The 24,325-nt window shown below is 41.6% G+C and overlaps 1 protein-coding gene and 1 long non-coding RNA gene across 23 annotated transcripts in view; one reads left to right on the forward strand and one right to left on the reverse strand.

Annotated features, from left to right (window-relative positions):
* LOC126404393 (uncharacterized) overlaps positions 1-24,325 on the reverse strand; it is a 130,757-nt gene that overhangs the window by 68,754 nt on the left and 37,678 nt on the right. Inside the window, exon 3 of one of the 2 annotated variants that reach the window (XR_007571457.1) lies at positions 5,957-5,992. The exons of the other annotated variant lie outside the window; for it this stretch is intronic. This is a non-coding gene — a long non-coding RNA (uncharacterized LOC126404393). The remainder of the gene's footprint in view (positions 1-5,956; positions 5,993-24,325) is intronic. 2 annotated transcript variants of the gene reach the window in all.
* The window catches only part of LOC126404276 (gastrula zinc finger protein XlCGF57.1-like), a 236,338-nt gene that overhangs the window by 63,797 nt on the left and 148,216 nt on the right, over positions 1-24,325 (forward strand). For 5 of the 21 annotated variants that reach the window (XR_007571426.1, XM_050067381.1, XM_050067382.1 and 2 more), the window contains exon 2: positions 21,904-23,310. Coding sequence is in view for 20 of the 21 variants with exons in the window: in XM_050067381.1 (XP_049923338.1) it covers positions 21,904-23,310 (1,407 nt within the window). In the remaining variant the exon portion in view is untranslated. Of the gene's footprint in view, positions 1-3,647; positions 3,898-5,840; positions 6,306-7,335; positions 8,057-8,224; positions 8,494-9,992; positions 10,343-13,520; positions 13,905-16,340; positions 19,838-21,903; positions 23,311-24,325 lie in introns of those variants that run through there. The other 16 variants (XM_050067396.1, XM_050067395.1, XM_050067393.1 and 13 more) reach the window with 10 other exon arrangements.

Raw genomic sequence — 24,325 nt, forward strand, 5'->3', positions numbered from 1 at the left:
ATATATATATTATATATATATATATATATATATGTATATATATATATATATATATATATGTATGTTCATGAATGTTTATTGACATGTGGTGAGACACAAGGAGCCCTGTGTGAACAGGGGCCTGTTTCAGAAACGTTAAACTAAATGAAAGGCAGAAGCTCCATTTTAATCAGTTGGACATAGAAATATTAATGCATGAATAAGCACACTGCGTACATTTATCAAAAAAAAGGGTCTGAGTCAGAGTGTGATAAAGTGTCAAAAAATAAATACAGTTAAGTTTTATTCAGTATTATTTATCCATCAATTTATTAGGGCTGTACCCAAATATTCGGATATTCGAATATTTGTTTCTATGGGTAGGTATTCGTTATGAAAATTTGGTATTCGATATTCGTTATATTATTTACTTTTTTTTATTATTATTTATTTATTTTTTATTTTTTTACATATTTTTTTGGTGCTAAATGTAGTCTTTTTGTTGTTGGTAAATGTAGGTTATCAATAAACATCAAAACTTTTAAATTGCATTGTTAAAAATGTGAAAATATAGGCTTGAGCGCATCCGTCTGAGTCTGTGGATCAATGCCAAGTTTGACCACTTTATCACTATTCCCTCTAACTTGTAGCTGTTTTTTCGTTATCTTTTGAATTTAATATGAATTATGGAACTGTTTTTGTCAATGTTTGTTTCCCCCCGTTTGTACAATAAATTATTGTTTAAAGTTTCTTTTGGAGTGCGTGACACACGTGTGTTTTGAAAACGGCCGTGGACTGTCACCTGCTCAACGCATCAGTACCTTCGGATGCCATGACAGTAATAGCCAATAATGTCAAAATATCATTTACAGACCGATTCAACAGACGATCACTGCTGCCCGACCCGCAGGTCCATTTGCAGGTCCCGCGGGTTACGGGTCGACCCGTGCATCACTACTCAGCTCAGTCTATAAAGGCTGTACACAACAGTAAGGCTATAGACATTATATTCTATTCAGGCCGGCAGAACCAGCCCCGCATCGGCTCTACAGTGCACAGCACTGCTGATTAACCATTTTATTGCATCAAAAGAAAGCATAGAATAATGTACTGAAGGAGACTGTTGTGCCATCACATTTTTTTGTGGCTTGAGAGCAAAGATCCAGTCGCCGCTGTGCAAAACTCCGCAATACAATAAAAAAATGGCATTCAGGACAGCCCTACAATTTATCATTAGGTCATAGCCTACATTACAGCTTTAATCTGACAGACATAATGCAGGGGACGGCAACTGAAGATGAAAAATATAGTCGATGATTCACCCCACATTTAACCAAGTAATTCTCGGCTCTTTTTCAAGGGAGACCTGGCCGAGACGGCAGCACACAAAAAATTACAGCCAACAGCCACACAATATAAAACATCAAAACAATTAGGACACCTACGCACATTGACAAGACCCAACCGACTCTGTCGTCCTTGTACTCGCAAGGAGTATAAAATCAGACAGGGAGACCAGTTCATGTAGCTGTAACTCTTTTTGAAGGTAATTCCAAGTGAGAGGAGCAGAGGACATAAAAGTACAAAGGGAGTTTACTCAGTGTGGCTTATTAAATGAACAAATACCAGTGACTGAGCCTACGAAAGGTCGAAGATGGCGACCAGCCCTGGAGTAAAGCGTACAGTGACGAGTGAGGGCTTCACAGTTTGTTTGTAACAGCGATAACTACGGATAGTCCTGAGTAACAAACTAATGTCCTAATGCCCTTTCAATCTGGCCTTGATATGAACTGAATCAATGAGGAAACTAGTTTTCACTAAACCTGCTTTCTGACACAGGGCCCAGATCTCCACAGGTGGCGGTGCCCTTTTACAACGTTAAACTGTAATAAAAACATGGACTCGGGGGGGCGTCCGGTGGCTTCGGCAGTGACCCTGCTCGGGCTGCAGCTATCAGTTATTTTAGTAATCAAGTATTCTATGGATTATTCTGGTGATTTATCATGTGATTGGATAAGTAATACTGCATGTTTTCATGTAATGACTCTAGCTTTATTTAAGGGTAACGGTAATAAATACAAGAAGATAAGAAAAGTCAGAAATTAGATAAATGAGCAACACATTTGCTCTTGCGAGTAAGGGGTGCGCATGTGTTAACGTGTGCGTGACTTACAATATGAATGAAGCTCAGGCTTAAACAAATTGACGACAGCATTTTATTTTCCATGTGTTGCTGTATTCGCGAGCAAATTTTGGCGAATACGCGTGATACATCGCCAGGTAACGTTAGCCATCGCATTGATTTCTGTTATTAATCAGCCATTTTAAAGCCATAATACACATACATACTTCACATGCATTATGAATCTCAACCAACAATAACCGATTAAATGCAATTGAACATGACGTTAACGTTGTGTTGGGTCGCTCAGCGAATCGATGCACACACTGAATGTTTTCCACTTAGATGTTGTAGCATTGAGGACGTACTGTTGTGGTATGCTAACTCTTTAACTTGGAATGATCCCACGCCCTTGACACTGTCGTTGTCTTCGGGTTGTCTCTCTCTCTTTTCTTGTCGCTCTTCCTTCGAAGTTTTGCAGTCCGCTCAGGCTCAATTCCAGCCTGCAGCCCTTCACTGCACGCCATCCACCCTCTTGCCCAGACTGTCCTATCCAATGACAACAACAAAAAAAAGGCCTAAAAATGTCACCTTCAGACAAACCAGTTTGTCAGCGAAAAACAGATGAAGTATCAGATTTTAATTCCAGACTTTCAGCTTCCATTTTAAACCTAAAGGAAAGATAAACAATCTCTCATCATCTCTTGAATTTGGTTCATTGTTTACTCAGATCTCTGAAAATGTATTAAAATGTGTCCATCCTCAAACTGAGTTGTTTAGATATGTAAAAAGCATAAAGTGTTTTCCAGATTATTTGAACTTAATAAAGGCAACACACGAACTGAAAGCTGCTTCATTTATTACATGTGTTTCTTTTATCTCTCCTCCTTGAAAAGAAATCACACCGTAGTAAAAGACATTTTAACTAGTCATTTATTGACATCTCAGCAACAGATTCTGTTGCTGAAGAGGGGAAGAGGGGAAACTATAATATCAAGACTGTGATTTGATCATTCAGGACACATTGTCTTGTAATTACAACATACGTTTTTGTAATTATGAGATCTTATGTCGTTTGAGATCTTATCAGCGCGCTTCATCGAATGCAATGCACTTCATTGTCTACCCATATAATGCTTTTATTCTGAAAAACATTGACCGGAAGTATCGTTTACTACAGAAGGGCACGGCATCCACTGAATGAATTTTTTAAAAAATCAACACATTATCTCGTAATTACATAGACTTATATCAAATCTGAACGAAATGAAGTTGAGTTTTGATTAAAGAGATATTTTACAGAGAAGTTCAAGTCAGAGATGTTATCAAGCATTTTACTGGATCTTAGGAGAACGAATCTGATTGGGAGAATATAGTTTTGTTTTATTTACTGTCTACATTTTCTGCATGTTAAGATTTTTTCCCCCTTATTATCGGCGAGAACATTTGAGATAGAGTCCCGATCCACACTCCACACCAGTTGGTGGCGGTAATGCACCTTAACGTTTTTGACAACCTCTATAAAAAGCCAAGAAGAAGAAGAAGAAGAAAGACGATGGCGTCCAGTAGACACGTGTCAATAGAGTGACTTTGCAGTGTGAAAATGTCTAAAGTCCAAATGCTGAGATCGTTGGTGCAGCAGCGACTAACTGCGGCTGCTGAAGAGATATTTGGGCTAGTTGAAAGAACGATAGCAGAGTACGAGGAGGAACTTTGTCGATCAAAAGAGGAGAACGAGCGACAACGGAAACTACTGGACGCTGTTTTCAACCCTCAGCTTCGGTTACACAGAGCAGGTTTGTTCATGAAACATTACAAGTTCATTATTAATGATATAACTACAGCTTTGTTCAATAAATATTCAGTCTGTCGACGATTAAAGTCACGTTAGCTTCTGTGGTGTCGTTAGCTTCTCTGGTGTCGTTAGCTTCTGTGGTGTCGTTAGTTTCTGCGGTGCCGTTAGCTTCTCTGGTGTCGTTAGCTTCTCTGGTGTCGTTAGCTTCTCTGGTGCCGTTAGTTTCTGCGGTGCCGTTAGCTTCTCTGGTGTCGTTAGCTTCTCTGGTGTCGTTAGCTTCTGTGGTGTCGTTAGCTTCTGTGGTGTCGTTAGTTTCTGCGGTGCCGTTAGCTTCTCTGGTGTCTTTAGCTTCTCTGGTGTCGTTAGCTTCTCTGGTGCCGTTAGTTTCTGCGGTGTCGTTAGCTTCTCTGGTGCCGTTAGCTTCTCTGGTGCCGTTAGCTTCTCTGGTGCCGTTAGCTTCTCTGGTGTAGTTAGCTTTTGTGTTGTTGTTGTTGTTAGCTTCTGTGGTGTCGTTAGCTTCTCTGGTGTCTTTAGCTTTTGTGTTGTTGTCGTTAGCTTCTCTGGTGTCGTTAGCTTCTCTGGTGTCGTTAGCTTTTGTGTTGTTGTCGTTAGCTTTTGTGTTGTTGTTGTTAGCTTCTCTGGTGCCGTTAGCTTCTTTGCTGGTTGGTTATGTTGCATGGTCTTACATTCCTTTTGCATGTTTGATATACCATATACCATATGTTTGTTTTTTCTGAACCCTCAAATTCTCTGATTATTTCCGGTTTACATAAAACATATTTGATTGACCCCAAATGACTTCCACATTTTGGCTGCATCTCTGTCAACGCGAATGATGTTAAAACCATCCACATGAAAGTCCACATCCTCAGAAAGCCATGTCTCTGTGAAACACAAAAGGCTGGTTTGTGCATCATTTCGCTTGTGTTCCCAAAGTGACTCCAGAGGTATGTTGTTAGTGTGGAGGGATAGCTGCGCCGACTCCGCCTGAAGGCAGCTCAGCTCCAACAGGTAGCTGCCGTTGACATTCTGATAAAACAAGACAAGGCAGGAAAATATGCAAGAAAAACACGCAACTTCATGATGTTGACAAAGTCAAGCTTCTGGAATAGTTTGAGGTGACTCTCAAAAAGTCGAGTGGCAGGTTTGCCAAAGGAAACTGGCATATCACAAATCTACAACCATTTTAACAAATCACCTGAAAACTGTAAGTAACAGTTTAGCCGCTTAGCAATTTTTTTTCCCAGCTATTGTGGCTGCTGTTACTGTGGAGTTGCTAAGACCACCAAATACTGACTGCATTTTTCCTCATGCTGCTTTTGTTCCAATTAAACTAATCTCAATTTTGTCTTCATTTAGCTTTAAAAAGTTTTTACTTATATTGTTTCCAAGTGGAAGCATATATAATAAAAACAAAAGTGGGCCAAGAATGCTTCCTTGAGGAATACCACTCTAAGCTGTAGCGGAGATGTGCTGTCTTTTCAAGCGAGATCAAATAACTAATTTCGAATTTATATGTGATAGCCGATTTTATATACAAATGATATTCATATTGGTTTATATAATGATATTATTTCCCATCTTTGCTGAGTAAGAGTTTTGTGCCTGTCCCATACAGTCAGGGTTGAGTTCAGTGAGGGATGCAAATTAAAGACTTGCTAATTGAAGTTGTACAGCACTATAGGACAACAAACTCTGAACCCCATTCTCATAGTCCTTTCTCAGCCCAGGCCTTTGCACCGAAAGTCTAAATTCAAAAGTACAGTGTAGTGATACTGCTGTTACTTACAGATGTCGTATAGAGACCTGACACAGCTGAGTGAACACTGTGAAGCTGTCTGATGCTCAGAGATCTGTAGAAGTTTAGTAAGGAGTTTTTGAGCTGTGATGTGAATGAACGACAACATTTCTCTGTAACATCTGTGTGTTTCCTGTTTCCTGCAGACGTCCAGCAGCTGTTGGTGGTTAAAGAAGAGGTTCCCCCTGAGCAGCAGGAGTGGAGCTCCAGTGTGGACCAGGAGGACCCAGAGCCTCCACACATTAAAGAGGACCAGGAGGACCCAGAGCCTCCACACATTAAAGAGGACCAGGAGGAACTCTGGGTCAGTCAGGAGGGAGAGCAGCTTCAAGGGCTGGAGGAGGCTGATATCATCAACTTCCTTTCCACTCCTGTCCCTGTGAAGAGTGAAGATGATGAAGAGAAACCTCAGTCCTCACAGCTTCATCAAAGACACACTGAACAGATGAAAACTGGAGCTGATGGAGAGGACTGTGGAGGACCAGAACCAGCCAGGAACTCAGATCCAGATACACAGATACAGCCTGAGACACATGACAAGACTGGAGAGTCTTCTGAACCTGAGACTGATGACAGTGATGAATGGAAGGAGACAAGAAAATATCAGTCAGGTTTGAATATTCTGAAAAATGAAGAAGTGTCTGTCAGTGATTTGAAATGTAGTGCTGGTGAGAAACCATTTATCTGCTCTGAGTCTGGGAAAAGATTTGGTAAAACTGGATGTCTGAAAGCACACATCAGAACTCATACAGGAGAGAAACCATTTAGCTGCCCTGAGTGTGGGAAAAAATTTGGCGACAAGTCACTTGTAAGGCAACACATGAGCACTCATACGGGAGAAAGACCTTTTAGCTGCTCAGTTTGTGAGAAATCCTTTACACTGAATGGAAATTTACAAAAGCACATGAGAATCCACACAGGAGAGAAACCATTCAGCTGCTCGGTTTGTAAGAAATCTTTTAGACTCCGAGATGGTTTAAAGTTTCACATGAGGACCCACACAGAAGAGAAACCATTTAGCTGCTCTGAATGTGGGAAAAAATTTGGCGACAAGAAACTTCTACGGCAACACATGAAAACTCATACAGGAGAGAAACCGTTTTGCTGCTCTGAGTGTGGGAAAAGATTTGGTAAAGCCGATCATCTGAAGACACATATGAGAACTCATACAGGAGAGAAACCATTTAGCTGCCCTGAGTGTGGGAAAAAATTTGGCGACAAGTCAATTGTAAGGCACCACATGAACACTCATACGGGAGAAAGACCTTTTAGCTGCTCAGTTTGTGAGAAATCCTTTACACTGAATGGAAATTTACAAAAGCACATGAGAATCCACACAGGAGAGAAACCATTCAGCTGCTCGGTTTGTAGGAAATCTTTTACACTCCGAGGTAGTTTAAAGTTTCACATGAGGACCCACACAGGAGAGAAACCATTTAGCTGCTCTGAGTGTGGGAAAAAATTTCCCACCAGCACAGATCTGAAGAAACACGTGTATACGCATACAGGAGAGAAACCATTCAGCTGCTCAGTATGTAAGAAATCTTTTACACAGAAAGGACATTTACGAGTACATATGAGAAGCCACACTGGAGAAAAACCTTACAGCTGCTCAGTTTGTGAAAAATCTTTTCCATATAGTTGCAGTTTACGAAAACACATGAGAAGGCACACTGGAGAGAAAGGGGGAACCTCCAGCCAGCAGCTCAGCTGAACAGGTGGAAGCAGAAGCAGAGGGAGAGGACTGTGGAGGACCAGAACCAGCCAGGAACTCAGATCCAGATACACATTTAGAACATGAGACTGATGACAGGACTGGAGAGTCTTCTGAACCTGAGACTGTTGACAAGACTGGATAGTCTTCTGAACCTGAGACTGAACACTGATGATGACTGGAAGGAGACCAGAGAACCTCAGTCAGGTTTAAACTCTCTGTAAAGTGAGGAAGTCCCAGTACACTGTGCGAAAGTTATTACGGTAAAAAAAAATAGGTCCAGGTGTTCTGAGTGTGTTAAAACATTTCTTATTCTAATCCTGGTTCTTCTTGATGACTTGAAGATATCTGATGACATTTCCTCATCAGTGAATCATCAATCAATCATCTGTAGGTTAAGTGTTTTCCTGGATATTAATTTGATCCATGCAGCTGGCTCAGATTAAACCTGAAAATGAAGGAGGGAGACCTCAGGTCTGATGTTTGTTTTAGGGTAATGATTTTCTTTTTCCTCCATTGTCCTGATCTTACCTGGTAGTTTGACATGAGAAGAAACAACAACAACTTATTTGGAGCTTTGTGATGAGAAATGTTTTGAAGCTTTTTGTTTGTAAATAAATATTATATTTAAAATACAAATAAATAATCAGTAATAAAGTAAGTTTAGTTCATGTCATTCTTCTGAATTTTAATCATTGAACTGCCCGTGTGTATTTCTGAGTATATCTTGAATTTCGGTAATGCTTCTGGACTTTTAATTTGAACCTCAGAAACTCACCTATGCCGGAAGCTGTATTCTTACTGTGGATAACGTCACACTGAACAAGATGGCGTCCGATAGAGAAGAAAAACAGTTAGCAGAGTGTCTTTGTTGTGTTTTTAAAGTGTGAACATGTCTAAAGTCCAAATGCTGAGATCGTTGGTGAAGCAGCGACTAACTGCGGCTGCTGAAGAGATATTTGGGCTGTTTGAAAGAACGATAGCAGAGTACGAGGAGGAACTTTGTCGATCAAAAGAGGAGAACGAGCGACAACGGAAACTACTGGATGCTGTTTTCAACCCTCAGCTTCGGTTACACAGAGCAGGTTTGTTCATGAAACATTACAAGTTCATTATTAATAATATAACTGCAGCTCTGTTCAATAAATATTCAGTCTGTCGACGTTTAAAAGCCACGTTAGCTTCTCTGGTGTCGTTAGCTTCTCTAGTGTCGTTAGCTTCTGTGGTGTCGTTAGCTTCTGTGGTGTCGTTAGCTTCTCTGGTGCTGTTAGCTTCTCTGGTGTCGTTAGCTTCTGTGGTGCCGTTAGCTTCTCTGGTGCTGTTAGCTTCTGTGGTGTCGTTAGCTTCTGTGGTGTCGTTAGCTTATGTGGTGTCGTTAGCTTTTCTAGTGTCGTTAGCCTCTGTGGTGTCGTTAGCTTCTCTGGTGCTGTTAGCTTCTCTGGTGCCGTTAGCTTCTCTGGTGCCGTTAGCTTCTCTAGTGTCGTTAGCTTCTCTGGTGTCGTTAGCTTCTCTGGTACCGTTAGCTTCTCTGGTGTCGTTAGCTTCTCTGGAGAACTTGGTGTGTCACACCAAAACCATAAAGTTATATCTGAACAACAAGAATTTACTTATACAGTTGAAAATTATGTCATTATGGAAACTTGAGGAATCACATACTGATGTACTTTAGTTTCTTATTGTACAGTAATTTTCTGATGTGTGCAGACTAATACAAGTACAGTTATCACTTTGAGTTCTACAGTTGTCCTGTTTAGATGTGTTTAATATCTATCCATGTTAGGTGATTCATTGCTGTGTCAATAGCCTGAGTGTCCTCTTCTTCAGAAAGACAAAAGTTTGAGGGGTATGTTGATTGCAAAATAAACATTTGTCAAATACAAGCCTTCTCAAGTTCAGGGGAGACTTGTGGGTACCCACAGACCTTATGATATCTTGAGGTGAGAGTTTAAGGGACTCCTTAAAATTGTCCATGTCAGTTGTCCTCTTCCCAAATTTTAGCCTAACTTCTGAGCTATATTAACCCTCTTACCAACAAGCTATACCCTCATGGTTCATCTCAGGTTGTCTTGTTTCACAACCTTTGTGCTACCTTCATAAATAAGCGCCCCCACAGTAAGGTCACACTCCAATTATTTCCACTAGGAGGGCCAGTGGGGATATTTTTTCAGGCATCTAACCAACAACCCACTCAAACAACCCACTGAATTCAAGACAAGTGTAAAAATGCTAATTCTTTTCTGGATGGAAGACTGATTTCTGCAACACTCTATATACATGACAAAAACACTGTTCTTGGTTCTGTTTGGTTCAAATCAACAGCTCCAACCATCTGGTTGTTTTGTCATGTGACCACTCATGACATCATCACAGCTGGTAGTACATCTACTGTGTATTACTTTATTACTCATCATGTTTTGCTTATTAAAATAATTAAATTAAATTATTTTGCTTCCTTTCATTCGTATGGTAATGAACTTGTATGTTCTGCAGATGTTTATCAATAAACTTTGTATTCCATAAAGTGAGGGAAAAAGCTCTTTAGTGATAATACCATCTGTGTGTGTGTGTTTCCTGTTTCCTGCAGACGTCCAGCAGCTGTTGGTGGTTAAAGAAGAGGTTCCCCCTGAGCAGCAGGAGTGGAGCTCCAGTGTGGACCAGGAGGACCCAGAGCCTCCACACATTAAAGAGGAACAGGAGGAACTCTGGATCAGTCAGGAGGGAGAGCAGCTTCAAGGGCTGGAGGAGGATGATATCACCAAGTCCATTTCCACTCCTGTCCCTGTGAAGAGTGAAGATGATGAAGAGAAACCTCAGTCCTCACAACTTCATCAAAGACACACTGAACAGGTGGAAACTGGAGCTGATGGAGAGGACTGTGGAGGACCAGAACCAGTCTGGAACTCAGATCCAGATACACATTTACAACCTGAGACACACGACAGTAACAATGATTGGACGGAGACCAGAGAGTATCAGTCAGGTTTAAATATTCTGAAAGATACTGAAGTTCCCGTCAGTGATTCAAGATGTTGTGCTGGTGAAAAACCACTCAGCTGCTCCGAGTGTGGGAAAAGATTTAGCCGCAAGACAGAGCTGAAGAGACACATGTGCATTCATACAGGAGAGAAACCATTCAGCTGCTCAGTTTGCAAGCGATCTTTTACACAAGCTGTAGATTTGCAGAAACACATGAGAATTCACACTGGAGAGAAACCATTCAGTTGCTCAGTCTGTAATAACTTTTTTACGCAGAGCGGCGATTTGCAGAGGCACATGAGAATCCACACTGGAGAGAAACCATTCAGTTGCTCAATTTGTAAGAAATCTTTTACACAGAGTGGACATTTACAGAAACACATGAGGATTCACACAGGAGAGAAACCTTACAGTTGCTCAGTCTGTAAGAAATCTTTTACACATAATGGATATCTTTATAAACACATGAGGTGCCACACAGGAGAGAAGCCTTACAGCTGCTCTGAGTGTGGGAAGAGATTCCTGCGCAAGGAAACCTTAGTTGTTCACACGAGAACCCACACAGGAGAGAAACCTTTCAGCTGTCGTGTTTGTGACCAGAGATTCACTTGGCCTCACCAACTCAGAAACCATCAGTGTGTTGGGTGTCAGTCCTCACAGACTCATCAAACTCCGACAGAGGAGAACAGAGAGGCAGAGCCTCCAGCCAGCAGCTCAGCTGAACAGATGGAAACAGAAGTGGGTGGAAAGGACTTTGAAGGACCAGAACCAGCCAGGAACTCAGATCCAGATACATGTTTACAACCTGAGACTGATGACAAGACTGGAGAATTTTTTCAACCAGAGACTGAATACTGGTGATGACTGGAAGGAGACGAGTAAACATCAGTACTGTTAAAACTTTCTGAAAAATTATTAAGTCTCTCTTCATCGTATGAAAATTATTACAAGCAAAAATGTCAAGGTTTTCTGATTGTGGCTAAAGTTTGTCTGCTAGACTCAGAAGTAGCACATGAGAATTCACACAGTGGAGAAACCCCTCAGTTGGTCAGTGTGTGGGAAAAATTTTAAACAACAAAATCACAAGGCAGTCACATGTCAAAGGTCATAAGTCTGTCTTCGACAACAGCGGCAGTAAAACTGCTGGTTCACATGAAACTTTCAGCAGTGATTAAATTCTGGAGCAACAGTTGTTGACATGTTTGAAATGAAAACATCAGAGGAAGAATGTCTTTCTTCCTCTGCTGTGAGCAAACAGCATTTAGAGTTGGTAATGTTTCACAATGGTTAACAACGCCCAACCATCTTTAAACTGAGTCATTCACAGTGTTTACTCTTTCACTAAACTGCTTTTATTTGTATTGACTTCAATAGGCTTTACATGTTTTGCATATTTATCTATTAGGGGCGTAATTACAACATACATAAGTTAATATCCTCCACTACACTGCCCCTCTTTCTTTTTCATTTATATATAAGTTCATGAATGTTTATTGAAATGTGGTGAGACACAAGGAGCCCTGAACAGCTGATCAGAATCAGTTTAATCAACCCTGAGTTGAGCTCAAGTGCGGTGAATGAAAACAGCCATCATCAGTGGAGCTCCGATACTATGATTCACCATGGCAACAGGTAAATAAAAGGCAGAAGCTCCATTTTAATCAGATGGATGTAGAGATATTAATGCATGAATTTGCCGACTGTGCACAAAAGGGGGTCAGTCAGAGAGGGGGAAAGTGTTAGTAAATTAATACAATTAAGTTTTATTCAGTGTTATCCATTTATCCATAAATGTATTATTAGGTCATATCCTACATTGCATTTTAAATGTATTTGGACAACTTTAATCTGACAAGGACAAAGCGCATGGGACAGAAACTTTTAATTTAATTTAATTTAATTTAACCAATATTGAACCAGGATAAAATTCTGGCTGGTTTACAAGGGAGACCTAGCTGAGACGGCAGCACGCAAAAAGTTACAGCCAACAACCTATTTGGAGTTTAAGGACTAAAGTTCAAAGCTCAATAAATGTCAGTCTTTTGAAAAGCATATTTTAATCATTTCTCTTCCTGCGTGTTTTTCTGAATAATAGGGAACTTCTATTTCTGCGTTGAATCGACACCATAGCTACAGGGTCGGCTCCATGTCGACGTAGAGCTGACGCCATAACCTGACGTGCACCTCCCCAGAAATGTAACTACACATTGCGGTCACACAGACCTCCTGTCTGTTTCTGTAAGCTGACACCATTTCCCTCAGTGGAAACAAAGCTTTTATTTACTTTAATTTCACAGATAAGGAAACAATAAATTGTGAGGACAATAAAGCCTCCACAAAAATAGCATTTTTAGTCTCGTGGAAGGGGGAGAGGAAATCTCTGCTAGCTGCTGGGCTAATTTATACAGTGTAAAGTGCCATAGACTTGTGCTAACAATGTTAGCATTTTGTATTTGTTTGGAAAACTTGTTAAGTATAAGACAGTTGTTTAGTCAGTGAATGTTGTGAGTTGTAATGGAGCCAAATTGTGTGCCGTTACCTTTGTTAAATGTTGCTGTTGTCCCTGGTTTCATATGAGAGGAGGGAAAGATTGCTAGTTGCTAGGCTAATTTATACAATGTAAAATGCCATAGACTTGTGCTAATAAAGTTAGCATGTTGTATTTGTAGGGGAAATGTGTCCAGAGAAATGTGACAAAGTGTTTGTCTGTGAATGCTGCGAGTTATAGTGAAGCTGCTTTGTGTACTTGTGTTTGAAACTGTTTCTATTAAGCCATGTTTAATGTGTGTTTAATGTGTGTTTTGAATCAACTAAACAGCACTTTTAAGAAACCTCCACCGCCGACTAGTTTTTTGGAAGTGTAACTGCAAGTAAAAATGCTCACAACAGCGTGGGCTCTGCTGCACAACTATAAATGCCGCTTCAGTATGTTAATTATGGTAACACTTCTGAAATTTTATTTTGACGCTCAGAAACCCATCTGCCCTGGAAGCTGTATTCTTTACTGGCCAACGTCACACTGTTTGAGCAAGATGGCGTCCAATACAGATGCTTCAAAGAGTTCAGATAACAGAATGGGTTTTTCATTTATAATTCCAGAATTCACCATTAAAGTTTGCAAGAGAATCAGTGACGAGTTGTCCGTGTATACAGAGGAAGGTGATGGCTATATCATCAGCTGTACAGTGACTTTTATTTTGAACCTCAGAAACTCAGCACTTCCGGAAGCTGTATTATTTACTGTGGCTTACTTCACACTGAACAAAATGGCGTCGAGTACAAACGACTGTTAGCAGAGTGTCTTTGTTGTGTTTTTAAAGTGTGAAGATGTCTAAAGTCCAAATGCTGAGATCGTTGGTGAAGCAGCGACTAACTGCGGCTGCTGAAGAGATATTTGGGCTGTTTGAAAGAACGATAGCAGAGTACGAGGAGGAACTTTGTCGATCAAAAGAGGAGAACGAGCGACAACGGAAACTACTGGACGCTGTTTTCAACCCTCAGCTTCGGTTACACAGAGCAGGTTTGTTCATTAAACATTACAAGTTCATTATTAATAATATAACTGCAACTTTGTTCAATAAATATTCAGTCTGTCGACGTTTATACGCCGCGTTAGCTTCTGTGGTGTCGTTAGCTTTTATGGTGCCGTTAGCTTCTCTGGTGTCCTTAGCTGATGTGGTGTCGTTAGCTTCTCTGGTGTCGTTGGCTTCTCTGGTGTCGTTAGCTTCTGTGGTGCCGTTAGCTTCTGTGGTGCCGTTGGCTTCTCTGGTGTCCTTAGCTTATGTGGTGTCGTTAGCTTCTCTAGTGTCGTTAGCTTCTCTGGTGTCGTTAGCTTTTATGGTGCCGTTAGCTTCTCTGGTGTCCTTAGCTTATGTGGTGTCGTTAGCTTCTCTGGTGCCGTTAGCTTCTGTGGTGCCGTTAGCTTCTCTGGTGTCCTTAGCTTATGTGGTGTCGTTAGCTTCTCTGGTGTCGTTAGCTTTTATGGTGCCGTTAGCTTCTCTGGTGTCTTTAGCTTATGTGGTGTCGTTAGCTTCTGTGGTGCCGTTAGCTTCTGTGGTGCCGTTAGCTTCTCTGGTGTCCTTATCTTATGTGGTGTCGTTAGCTTCTCTGGTGTCGTTAGCTTCTGTGGTGCCGTTAGCTTATGTGGTGTCGTTAGCTTCTCTGGTGTCGTTAGCTTCTCTGGTGTCGTTAGCTTATGTGGTGTCGTTTGCTTCTCTAGTGTCGTTAGCTTCTGTGGTGTCGTTAGCTTCTCTGGTGTCGTTAGCTTCTCTGGTGTCGTTAGCTTCTGTGGTGCCGTTAGCTTCTCTGATGCCGTTAGCTTCTCTGGCAATCTCGGGGTGTCACACCAAAACTAAAAGCTATAACTGAATTCCAAGAATTTACTTACACTGTTGATAACAATGTCACAATGGAACTTTACGAATCGCATATTGATTTACTTTATTGTACAGTAAATTATTTTTTGGTGCATATGGACTAATATTAGTAAAGTTCATATTTTGATAGAACAGCTGTCTTGTTTAACGTTAAATATCCATATATGGTGATAAGGTGATTCATTGCCCTTTTAGTTGCCTGGATGTTTTGCTGCCTCTCACAGCAGCTGGAGTCTGAGAAAAATGAACTTTATTCACTGGGCCGACTGCCGGCAACTTTTAAGGTGGAACGTTAACTTGTAATGTTACTCAATGCATGAGTTGATGACGTGAATCCATCAGCACACCTTAAATTTCACTGTGACAACTTTGACCATCACTTTAGTTTTTATATGATACACACTTTTTGTAATGAGTTTCAAGTGTTTATATATATTAATTTCAGCCAGGTTATGTGAACTGCATATATTCTAATCCTCACTCGGAGAGAAAAAGGGTTGCGTAGCGTCGAGCTACAGTAACACTAAACCCCTGAGCTAAAGGACTAAAAGCACAAAGCTGCTATTTTTAAATATCCCATGGAGAGAGACTCTCACTGCAGCCTGTTCTGTTTTGCTCTGAAAATGTGGGCGTGCAGCCTCGTTCTGTGGACAATAAACCAGGTGCACACTTCCATCTGTGTCACCGCTGATGAGGAAATACAGCGAGTGCTGGACGGATGATGAGGAAATACAGCGAGTGCTGGACGGAGCAGTGAGTGACAACAACCCCGCCCACATTTAAGGAGTGGAAACGCCACGGTCTAGGTACCATGTTTGAAGGGTTACTTTTGGTCAAAGGTACCATACTGTTTGGTGGAAACGGGGCTTTAGTTGGGAGCCATTGGAAAATGGCCTTGCCAGTTGCTCTCTTGCCAAATTTTAGCCAAAACTTACCAACAAGCTATACCCACATGGTTCGTACCAATGGATGATAAATAAGCACCCTGCAGTAAGGTCAGACTGTAATTATTTTCACCAGAAGGGCCAGTGGGGATCTTATTTCAGGCATCTAACCAACAACCCATTCAGTCAAGAAGAGGGATCCAGAAGTATAAAAATGCTGACTCATTCCTGCAGCACTTAATTGCGCAAAAACATTGCAAAAACACTGTTCTTGGTTCTGATCACCAGCTCCAACTACCAATTGTTTTGTCATGTGACCACTGATGACATTGTCACAGCTGGTACATTGTATCTGTACAGTTTGTGTCCTTCTGGGTTCAGCAGTTTGTTTGGTCACTGTGCACAGGGAGTTTAAGAGGGAGTAATGGCTGGAAAAGCAGCGTATGTGTCCTACTGTGCATTACTTTTTTCTATACACTAAAAAATTATAAGACAAGACAATTTATAAGACATGTTTTGCTTTTTGAAAATAATTTAATTTAATTTAATTATTTTGCTTCCTTTCAGTTGTATAGTAATGAACGTATATGTTCTGCAGGTGTTATAGATAAACTTTGTATTCCATCAAGTGAGGAAAAAAGCTGTTTAGTGACAATACCATCTGTGTGTGTGTTTCCTGTTTCCTTTTTCCTGCAGACGTCCAGCAGCTGCCGGCGGTTAAAGAAGAGGTTCCCCCTGAGCAGCAGGAGTGGAGCTCCAGTGTGGACCAGGAGGACCCAGAGCCTCCACACATTAAAGAGGAACAGGAGGAACTCTGGATCAGTCAGGAGGGAGAGCAGCTTCAAGGGCTGGAGGAGGATGATATCATCAAGTTCACATTCACTCCTGTCCCTGTGAAGAGTGAAGATGATGAAGAGAAACCTCAGTCCTCACAGCTTCATCAAAGACACACTGAACAGGTGGAAACAGAAGTTGAAATTGAGGACTGGGAAGGACCAGAACCAGTCTGGAACTCAGATCCAGATACACATTTACAACCTGAGACTGATGACAGTAACGATGATTGGATGGAGACCAGAGAGTATCAGTCAGGTTTTAACTCTCTGAAAAATGATGAAGACCCTGTCAGTGATTCACAATGTAGGGCTGTTGAAAAACTATTTAGCTGCTCTGACTGTGGGAAAAGATTTAGCCGCAAGACTGAGCTGAAAAGACACATGTGCATTCATACAGGAGAGAAACCATTCAGCTGCTCGGTTTGTGAGAGATCCTTTACACAGACTGTAGACTTACAGAGACACATGAGAATCCACACAGGAGAGAAACCTTTCAGCTGCTCAGTCTGTGAGAAATCTTTTACGCAGAGTGGACATTTACAGAGACACATGAGAATCCACACTGAAGAGAAACCATTCAGTTGCTCACTTTGTGCAAAATATTTATCGGAGGGTGGATATTTACAGCAACACATGACAACACACACAGGAGAGAAACCTTTCAGCTGCTCAGTTTGTAACAAGTTTTTTACACAGAGCGCTGATTTACACAGACACATACACACTCATATAGGAGAGAAACCATACAGCTGCTCAGTCTGTCAGAAATCTTTCACACATAGTGGGTATCTTCATAAACACATGACCTGTCACACAGGAGAGAAACCTTTCAGCTGCTCTGAGTGTGGTAAAAGATTCCCGCGCAAGGAAACATTAGTTGTTCATATGAGAATCCACACAGGAGAGAAACCATACAGCTGCTCAGTTTGTAATAAATCTTTCACACTAGGTGGAACTTTAAATATGCACATGAGGAGCCACACAGGAGAGAAACCATTTAGCTGCTCTGAGTGTGGGAAAAAATTTCCCACCAAGACAGATCTGAAGAGACATATGAACACACATACGGGAGAGAAACCTTTCAGCTGTCCAGATTGTAAGAAATCTTTTACACAGCATGGGCATTTACAAGCACACATGAGAAGCCATACTGGAGAAAAACCTTACAGCTGCTCAGTTTGTAAGAAATGTTTTCCATATAGTGGAGGTTTACTAAAACACATGAGAAGCCACACTGGAGAAAAACCTTATAGCTGCTCTTTTTGTGAGAAATCTTTCACGCAAAATGGAATTTTACAGAAACATATGAAAATTCACACAGGAGAGAAACCTTACAGTTGCAGTGTTTGTGACCAAACATTCACTTGGCTTACACAACTGAAAATCCATCAGTGTGTTGGGTGTCAGTCCTCACAGCCTCATCAAACTCAAACTGAGGAGAACAGAGAGGCAGAGCCTCCAGCCAGCAGTTCAGCTGAACAGATGAAAACAGAAGCTGATGGAGAGGACTGTGGAGGACCAGAACCAGCCAAGAGCTCAGATTCAGATACACATTTACAACCTGAGACTGATGACAAGACTGGAGAGTCTTCTGATCCTGAGAATGAACACTAATAATGATTGGATAAAGACCAGAAAACCTCAATCAGACAGAAATTCTCTGTAAAATAATGGAGTCCAAGTGCACTGTATGAGAGTTATTGTCATCAAAAACTAGGCCCAGTCACTCTGAGTGTGTTAAAATATTTGTCTACTCGTGTCATAAGTAACAGCTGAGGAAAAAACTAAATTAAGCAAAAAAGTAAGGAAATCTGTGTTTGATAGATTATTTCTTTGTTACAATGTTGTAACAATGCTTCTTTGCAATAAATCTTATGCCGTTGACTGTTTATTTCTCTTTTAAATGGTGCCACATTTGTTAGGAACGTGCATTTGTGGGATGAGCAGCAGAGCTGAGTATGTGGGTTGTGCCCATGAAAAATTTGCCTAACAGCTTTTTATGCTGTTGACTGTTGTTTGGTGGATTGGATGATTGAAGTCTGAAGAAACAAGACATATGAGCCATTTAACAATTTATTCATTTAACAAACAGCAGCCTCAGTGGCGTGTGAAAGAACCATACACAGCCACAACAGCCTGGCACCTCCTCCTCATGCTGGTCACCAGCCTGGTCACACACTGCTGTGGGATGGCATCCCATGGTTGTGTTGGTCACTCTGGCACGAACAGCACGCCCAAGCTGATCCCACAAGTGTTCAGTGGGGTTGAGGTCACGACTGCTGGCAGGCCATTCCATCCTCTCCATCCCAAATTTTGGAGGTAGTCTCTGATAAACCTCGCTCTGTGGGGGCGAGCGTTGTCATCTTGGAGGACAGAGTTCGGTCCCAGACTGTGGAGATGTGGGATTGCCACTGGCTGCAGAATTTCATCTTGATATCTCTGCATTGAGATTGCCTCCAATGATGACAAGACTTGTTTTTCCAGTGAGAGAGATGTCGCCCCACACCATCACACTGCCTCCACCAAAAGATGTTACTCTATCGGTGCAGCAATCAGCAAAGAGTTCTCCGCAATTTCTCCACACTTTGACCCTACGATCCAGCTGCTATGAGACCAGAGATTGGCTGTGTGCACTCTGTTCCGGATTGTCTGGGCAAAATTTGACTGCAAATCTGTAGAAGATTGCCTACGGTTCCTAAGTGCTGACAGGATGAGGAAACGGTCTTCTTGGGGTGCCGACTTCACAGCCTGTCTTTGACACTCCCCGTAAAATGTAACTTGGCCTTCATTTTGCAGACGGTACGAGGGCTCATTCCAAATAATGTGGCAACTTGGTTTTGCGGAACACCAGCTTGAAGTTGCCCTATCGCACGGGCCCTATCCAGATCAGTCAAACATGGCATGCTGATTCACACCTGACAGTCACACCTGATTGTCAGCACCTGGGGGTACCAGAAGCTCAAAACATGAGTCAATATCAACAGCAAAAAAAGGTGTTTGGCATTGGCAGAGAAGATTAGGCAAATTTTTCATGGCTGACAGCCCACATACTCAGCTCTGCTGCTCATCCCACAAATACATGTTACTTACAAATGTGGCACCATTTAAAAAGGGAAATAAACAGGTTTTCCAACTGTATAAGGATTATTCCCAAGAAGCATTGATGCAACAAAGAAATAATCTACCAAACACAAATTTCCTTACTTTTTGTGCTTTTTGATCATTCAGCTGCTCAGTGTGAAAAAAGTTTTAAAGTAAAGATCCACCAGGCAGTCACATGTCAAAGGTCATAAGTGTGTCTTCAACAGCAGTGATGAAACTCTGGAGCAACAGAGAGTTGAAACAGTTGTGAACATGTTTAAATGGAGCAACAGAGAGTTGAAACAGTTGTGAACATGTTTAAAAATCGTCTTCGCTCACATGCTGTATGTAAAGTGTTCTGCTGGATATTAATAATTTCATCCATGCAGTCAGCTCAGATTGAACTTTAAAATGAAGGAGGGAGACTTCAGGTCTGTTATTTGTTTTGAGAGTTAATACTTTACTTTGTCCTCTTTTGTCCTGATCCTACCTGAAGGGGAAATTGCCATACTTTGACATGAGAAGAATCTCCTTAACACCTTTAAATTGAGTCATTCAGTGTTTACTGATTTATTAAACAACTTATGTCGACATCGTGGTGTAAAATGTTTTGAGGCTTTTGTTTCCAAGTTCAAGAATAAACCCTCAAGCTCAAGTGTATTTCAATCAATATTTCCCTGCCTGTTTTTCTGAGGCAGCCTGTAATTTCAGTAAAACTTCCGGACTTTTATTTTGAAGCTTATTAACCCCTCCTGCCCCGGAAGCAGTATTCTTACTGTGGCTAACTTTACACTGAATAAGATGGCGTCTTTCAGAACCAGGTGTTAGCAGAGTGTCTTTGTTGTGTTTTTAAAGTGTGAAAATGTCTAAAGTCCAAATGCTGAGATCGTTGGTGAAGCAGCGACTAACTGCGGCTGCTGAAGAGATATTTGGGCTGTTTGAAAGAACGATAGCAGAGTACGAGGAGGAACTTTGTCGATCAAAAGAGGAGAACGAGCGACAACGGAAACTACTGGACGCTGTTTTCAACCCTCAGCTTCAGTTACACAGAGCAGGTTTGTTCATTAAACATTAAAAGTTCATTATTAATGATATAACTGCAGCTTTGTTCAATAAATATTCAGTCTGTCGACGATTTAAAGTCACGTTAGCTTCTGTGGTGTCGTTAGCTTCTGTGGTGTCGTTAGCTTCTCTGGTGCCGTTAGCTTCTGTGGTGTTGTTAGCTTCTGTGGTGTCGTTAGCTTCTCTGGTGTCGTTAGCTTCTGTGGTGCCGTTAGCTTCTGTGGTGCCATTAGCTTCTGTGGTGTCGTTAGCTTCTCTGGTGTCGTTAGCTTCTCTGGTGCCGTTAGCTTCTCTGTGGTGTCGTTAGCTTCTCTGGTGCCGTTAGCTTCTGTGGTGTCGTTAGCTTCTGTGGTGTCGTTAGCTTCTCTGGTGTCGTTAGCTTCTCTGGTGCCGTTAGCTTCTCTGGTGTCGTTAGCTATGTGTCCTCCCTGCCTTTTGATGCAGCTATAATTACATTTCAAGAATGATGCTTATTTACTATTACTTTGCTGTTGAAATACCCTGCTCAAAAATTAAAGGAACACTTAATGGTCACAGTTTAACACCAAGTCAGTTAAACTGCAGGGATATCAGTCTGTAGGAAGCACAAGTGATTGTGAATCAGTCAGTCCCCTGACCTAAAGGCTGCCAAGTATTGCCACAGACTGTCCAGGAGCTCACAGGTCCAAACAGGCCGTACACACTACTGAGTCACATCATGAGTTGATGTGATAAAATTCACACAAGTTGGATCAGCCTGTGATTTAATTTTTTGACTTTGATATTCAGTGTGATTTTTTGAATCCAGCCCTCAGTGGTTTGATGACTTTGGTTTCCACTGACTGTTGTTACGTCATTTCTTTCCCAACTTATTATACAATGTACATCAGCAAAGATTTTACACTTAAGTAATTGATTCATCAAGATCTGATGTGTGTGCGTGTGTGTGTGTGTGTGTGTGTGTGTGTGTGTGTGTGTGTGTGTGTGGCTGGTTGAAAATGAGGTCATTATGGAAACTTGAGGAATCACACAATAGAAGTGTAAGAATGACAATGCATTTCTGCAGCACTCTATTACATGTTATAGAAACACTGTTTGGTTCAAATCACCAGCTACAACCATCTGTATCTGTACAGTTTGTGTCCTTCTGGGTTCAGCAGTGTGTTTGGTCACTGTGCACAGGGAGTTTAACAGGGAGTAATGGCTGGAAAAGTAGTGCATGTGTATTACTGTGTATTATACATTTAAAAAAAAGCTGTAGTGACAGTCACATCTGTGTGTGTGTTTTCTGTTTCCTGCAGACGTCCAGCAGCTGTCGGTGGTTAAAGAAGAGGTTCCCCCTGAGCAGCAGGAGTGGAGCTCCAGTGTGGACCAGGAGGACCCAGAGCCTCCACACATTAAAGAGGAACAGGAGGAACTCTGGATCAGTCAGGAGGGAGAGCAGCTTCAAGGGCTGGAGGAGGCTGATATCACCAAGTTCACATCCACTCCTGTCCCTGTGAAGAGTGAAGATGATGAAGAGGAGGAACCTCATTTCTCACAGCTTCATCAAAGATACAGTGAACAGATGGAAACAGAAACAGAAGGGGAGGACTGTGGAGGACCAGAACCAGGGAGACATTTACAACCTGAGACACATGACAACACTGGAGACTCTCCTGAACCTGAGACTGATGACAGTAACGATGATTTAAAGGAGACCAGAGAGTATCAATCAGGTTTAAACGCTCTGAAAACTAATCAAGCTTCTGTCAGTGACACAAGATGTATTGCTGTTGAAAAACCATTCAGCTGCTCCGAGTGTGGGAAAAGATTTAGCCGCAAGACGGAGTTGAAGAGACACATGTGCACACATACAGGAGAGAAACCATTCAGCTGCTCAGTTTGTAAGCGATCTTTTACACAAGCTGTAGATTTGCAGAAGCACACGAGAATTCACACCGGAGAGAAACCATTCAGTTGCTCAGTCTGTAATAACTTTTTTACACAGAGCGGGGATTTACAGAGACACATGAGAATCCACACGGGAGAGAAACCATTCAGTTGCTCAGTCTGTAAGAAAGCTTTTACGCAGAGTGGACATTTACAGAGACACATGAGAATCCATACAGGAGAGAAACCATTCAGTTGCTCAGTTTGTACAAAATATTTTACAGAGAGTGGATATTTACAGAAACACATGAGGATTCACACAGGAGAGAAACCTTTCAGCTGCTCAGTCTGTAAGAAGTTTTTTACACAGAGTGGAGATTTACACAGACACATACACACACATATAGGAGAGAAACCTTACAGCTGCTCAATCTGTAATAAATCTTTTACACATAGTGGGTATCTTCATAAACACATGAGGTGCCACACAGGAGAGAAACCTTTCAGCTGCTCTGAGTGTGGTAAAAGATTCCCGCGAAAGGAAACCTTAGTTGTTCACATGAGAATCCACACAGGAGAGAAACCATTCAGCTGCCGTGTTTGTGACCAAAAATTCACTTGGCCTCATCAACTCAGAAACCATCAGTGTGTTGGGTGTCAGTCCTCACAGCCTCATCACAGTCAAACTGAGGAGAACAGAGAGGCAGAGCCTCCAGCCAGCAGCTCAGCTGAACAGATGGAAACAGAGGCTGATAGAGAGGACTGTGGAGGACCAGAACCAGCCAGGAACTCAGATCCAGATACACATTTACAACCTGAGACTGATGACAAGACTGGTGAGTCTTCTGAACCTGAGACTGAACACTGATGATGATTGGACAGAGAACAGATAATCTCAGTCATGTTTTTGCTGTGAACTTGTAGCTTCCTGTCAGTTGTTAGCAATTAGCAGAAGGTTAAACTGTTACTACGGTACCTTTAAACATGAGGATTTATTCACTGTGAGCTGGTAACAAACACACAGTTCTCCAGTTCATGTATTTATAGCATCTGTAAGTCACAGTGGAGCTCCATGGTCACAAAATGCGACTGCGAGTCACGGTTTGGAGCCCAGTGGATACAAAACACACAAGTTGCACTGGTGCTCCGTGATCACAAAATGGTAGCGGTCTGGGGCTGTGATATAAAAACATGCATTACCTCTCCTGCTCACACGCGAGAGAGAATGACCTAACGGGAAGAGTGTGTGGGGTATCATGTTTGTGAATCTCTAGCTTGTGAAACAAAATGCTGAATCGTGTCTCAGCCCATGGCTTTAAAAAATCCTGTGACAATTTATACACAATGTTCACGACAGTCGCTTTATATATTGCATGGAATAAGCCGCGATTCATCGACTATATTCAATATATCGCCCACCCCGAACTCCAACGCCACTGATTTTACAATAAACTGAATTAAATCCACTATCTTACCAGTATCTGGAGAATGCTGTCATGCTACATCACAGATCCCTCACTGACCACAGAATCCTTCAAACGTCACATATTTGCCTCTTTTTTTCTTTTCTTCACAGGCTGTCCCCTGTAACTTATCTGTGCCCTTTTATTTGATGTAAACCAGTAACATCTGTAATAATAAATAACAATGAACTTTATTTATGAGGCACCTTTCAAAACACAGTTACAAAGTGCTGTACAATAAAACTAAACACGTCTAAAATAAATGTTTCGTTGGAAAGCGATCTTAGATTGAGAAGAGCCAGATTAACAGTCAGTGCTTGAGAGCTGAGCTGGTGTGGACGTGAAGCAGCAGGTAGTCAGGGCGTGGGAGAGATTAAAATTTTGTAAC

This window comes from Epinephelus moara, chromosome 17 (assembly GCF_006386435.1).
Source record: "Epinephelus moara isolate mb chromosome 17, YSFRI_EMoa_1.0, whole genome shotgun sequence".
Classification (NCBI taxonomy): domain Eukaryota; kingdom Metazoa; phylum Chordata; class Actinopteri; order Perciformes; family Serranidae; genus Epinephelus; species Epinephelus moara.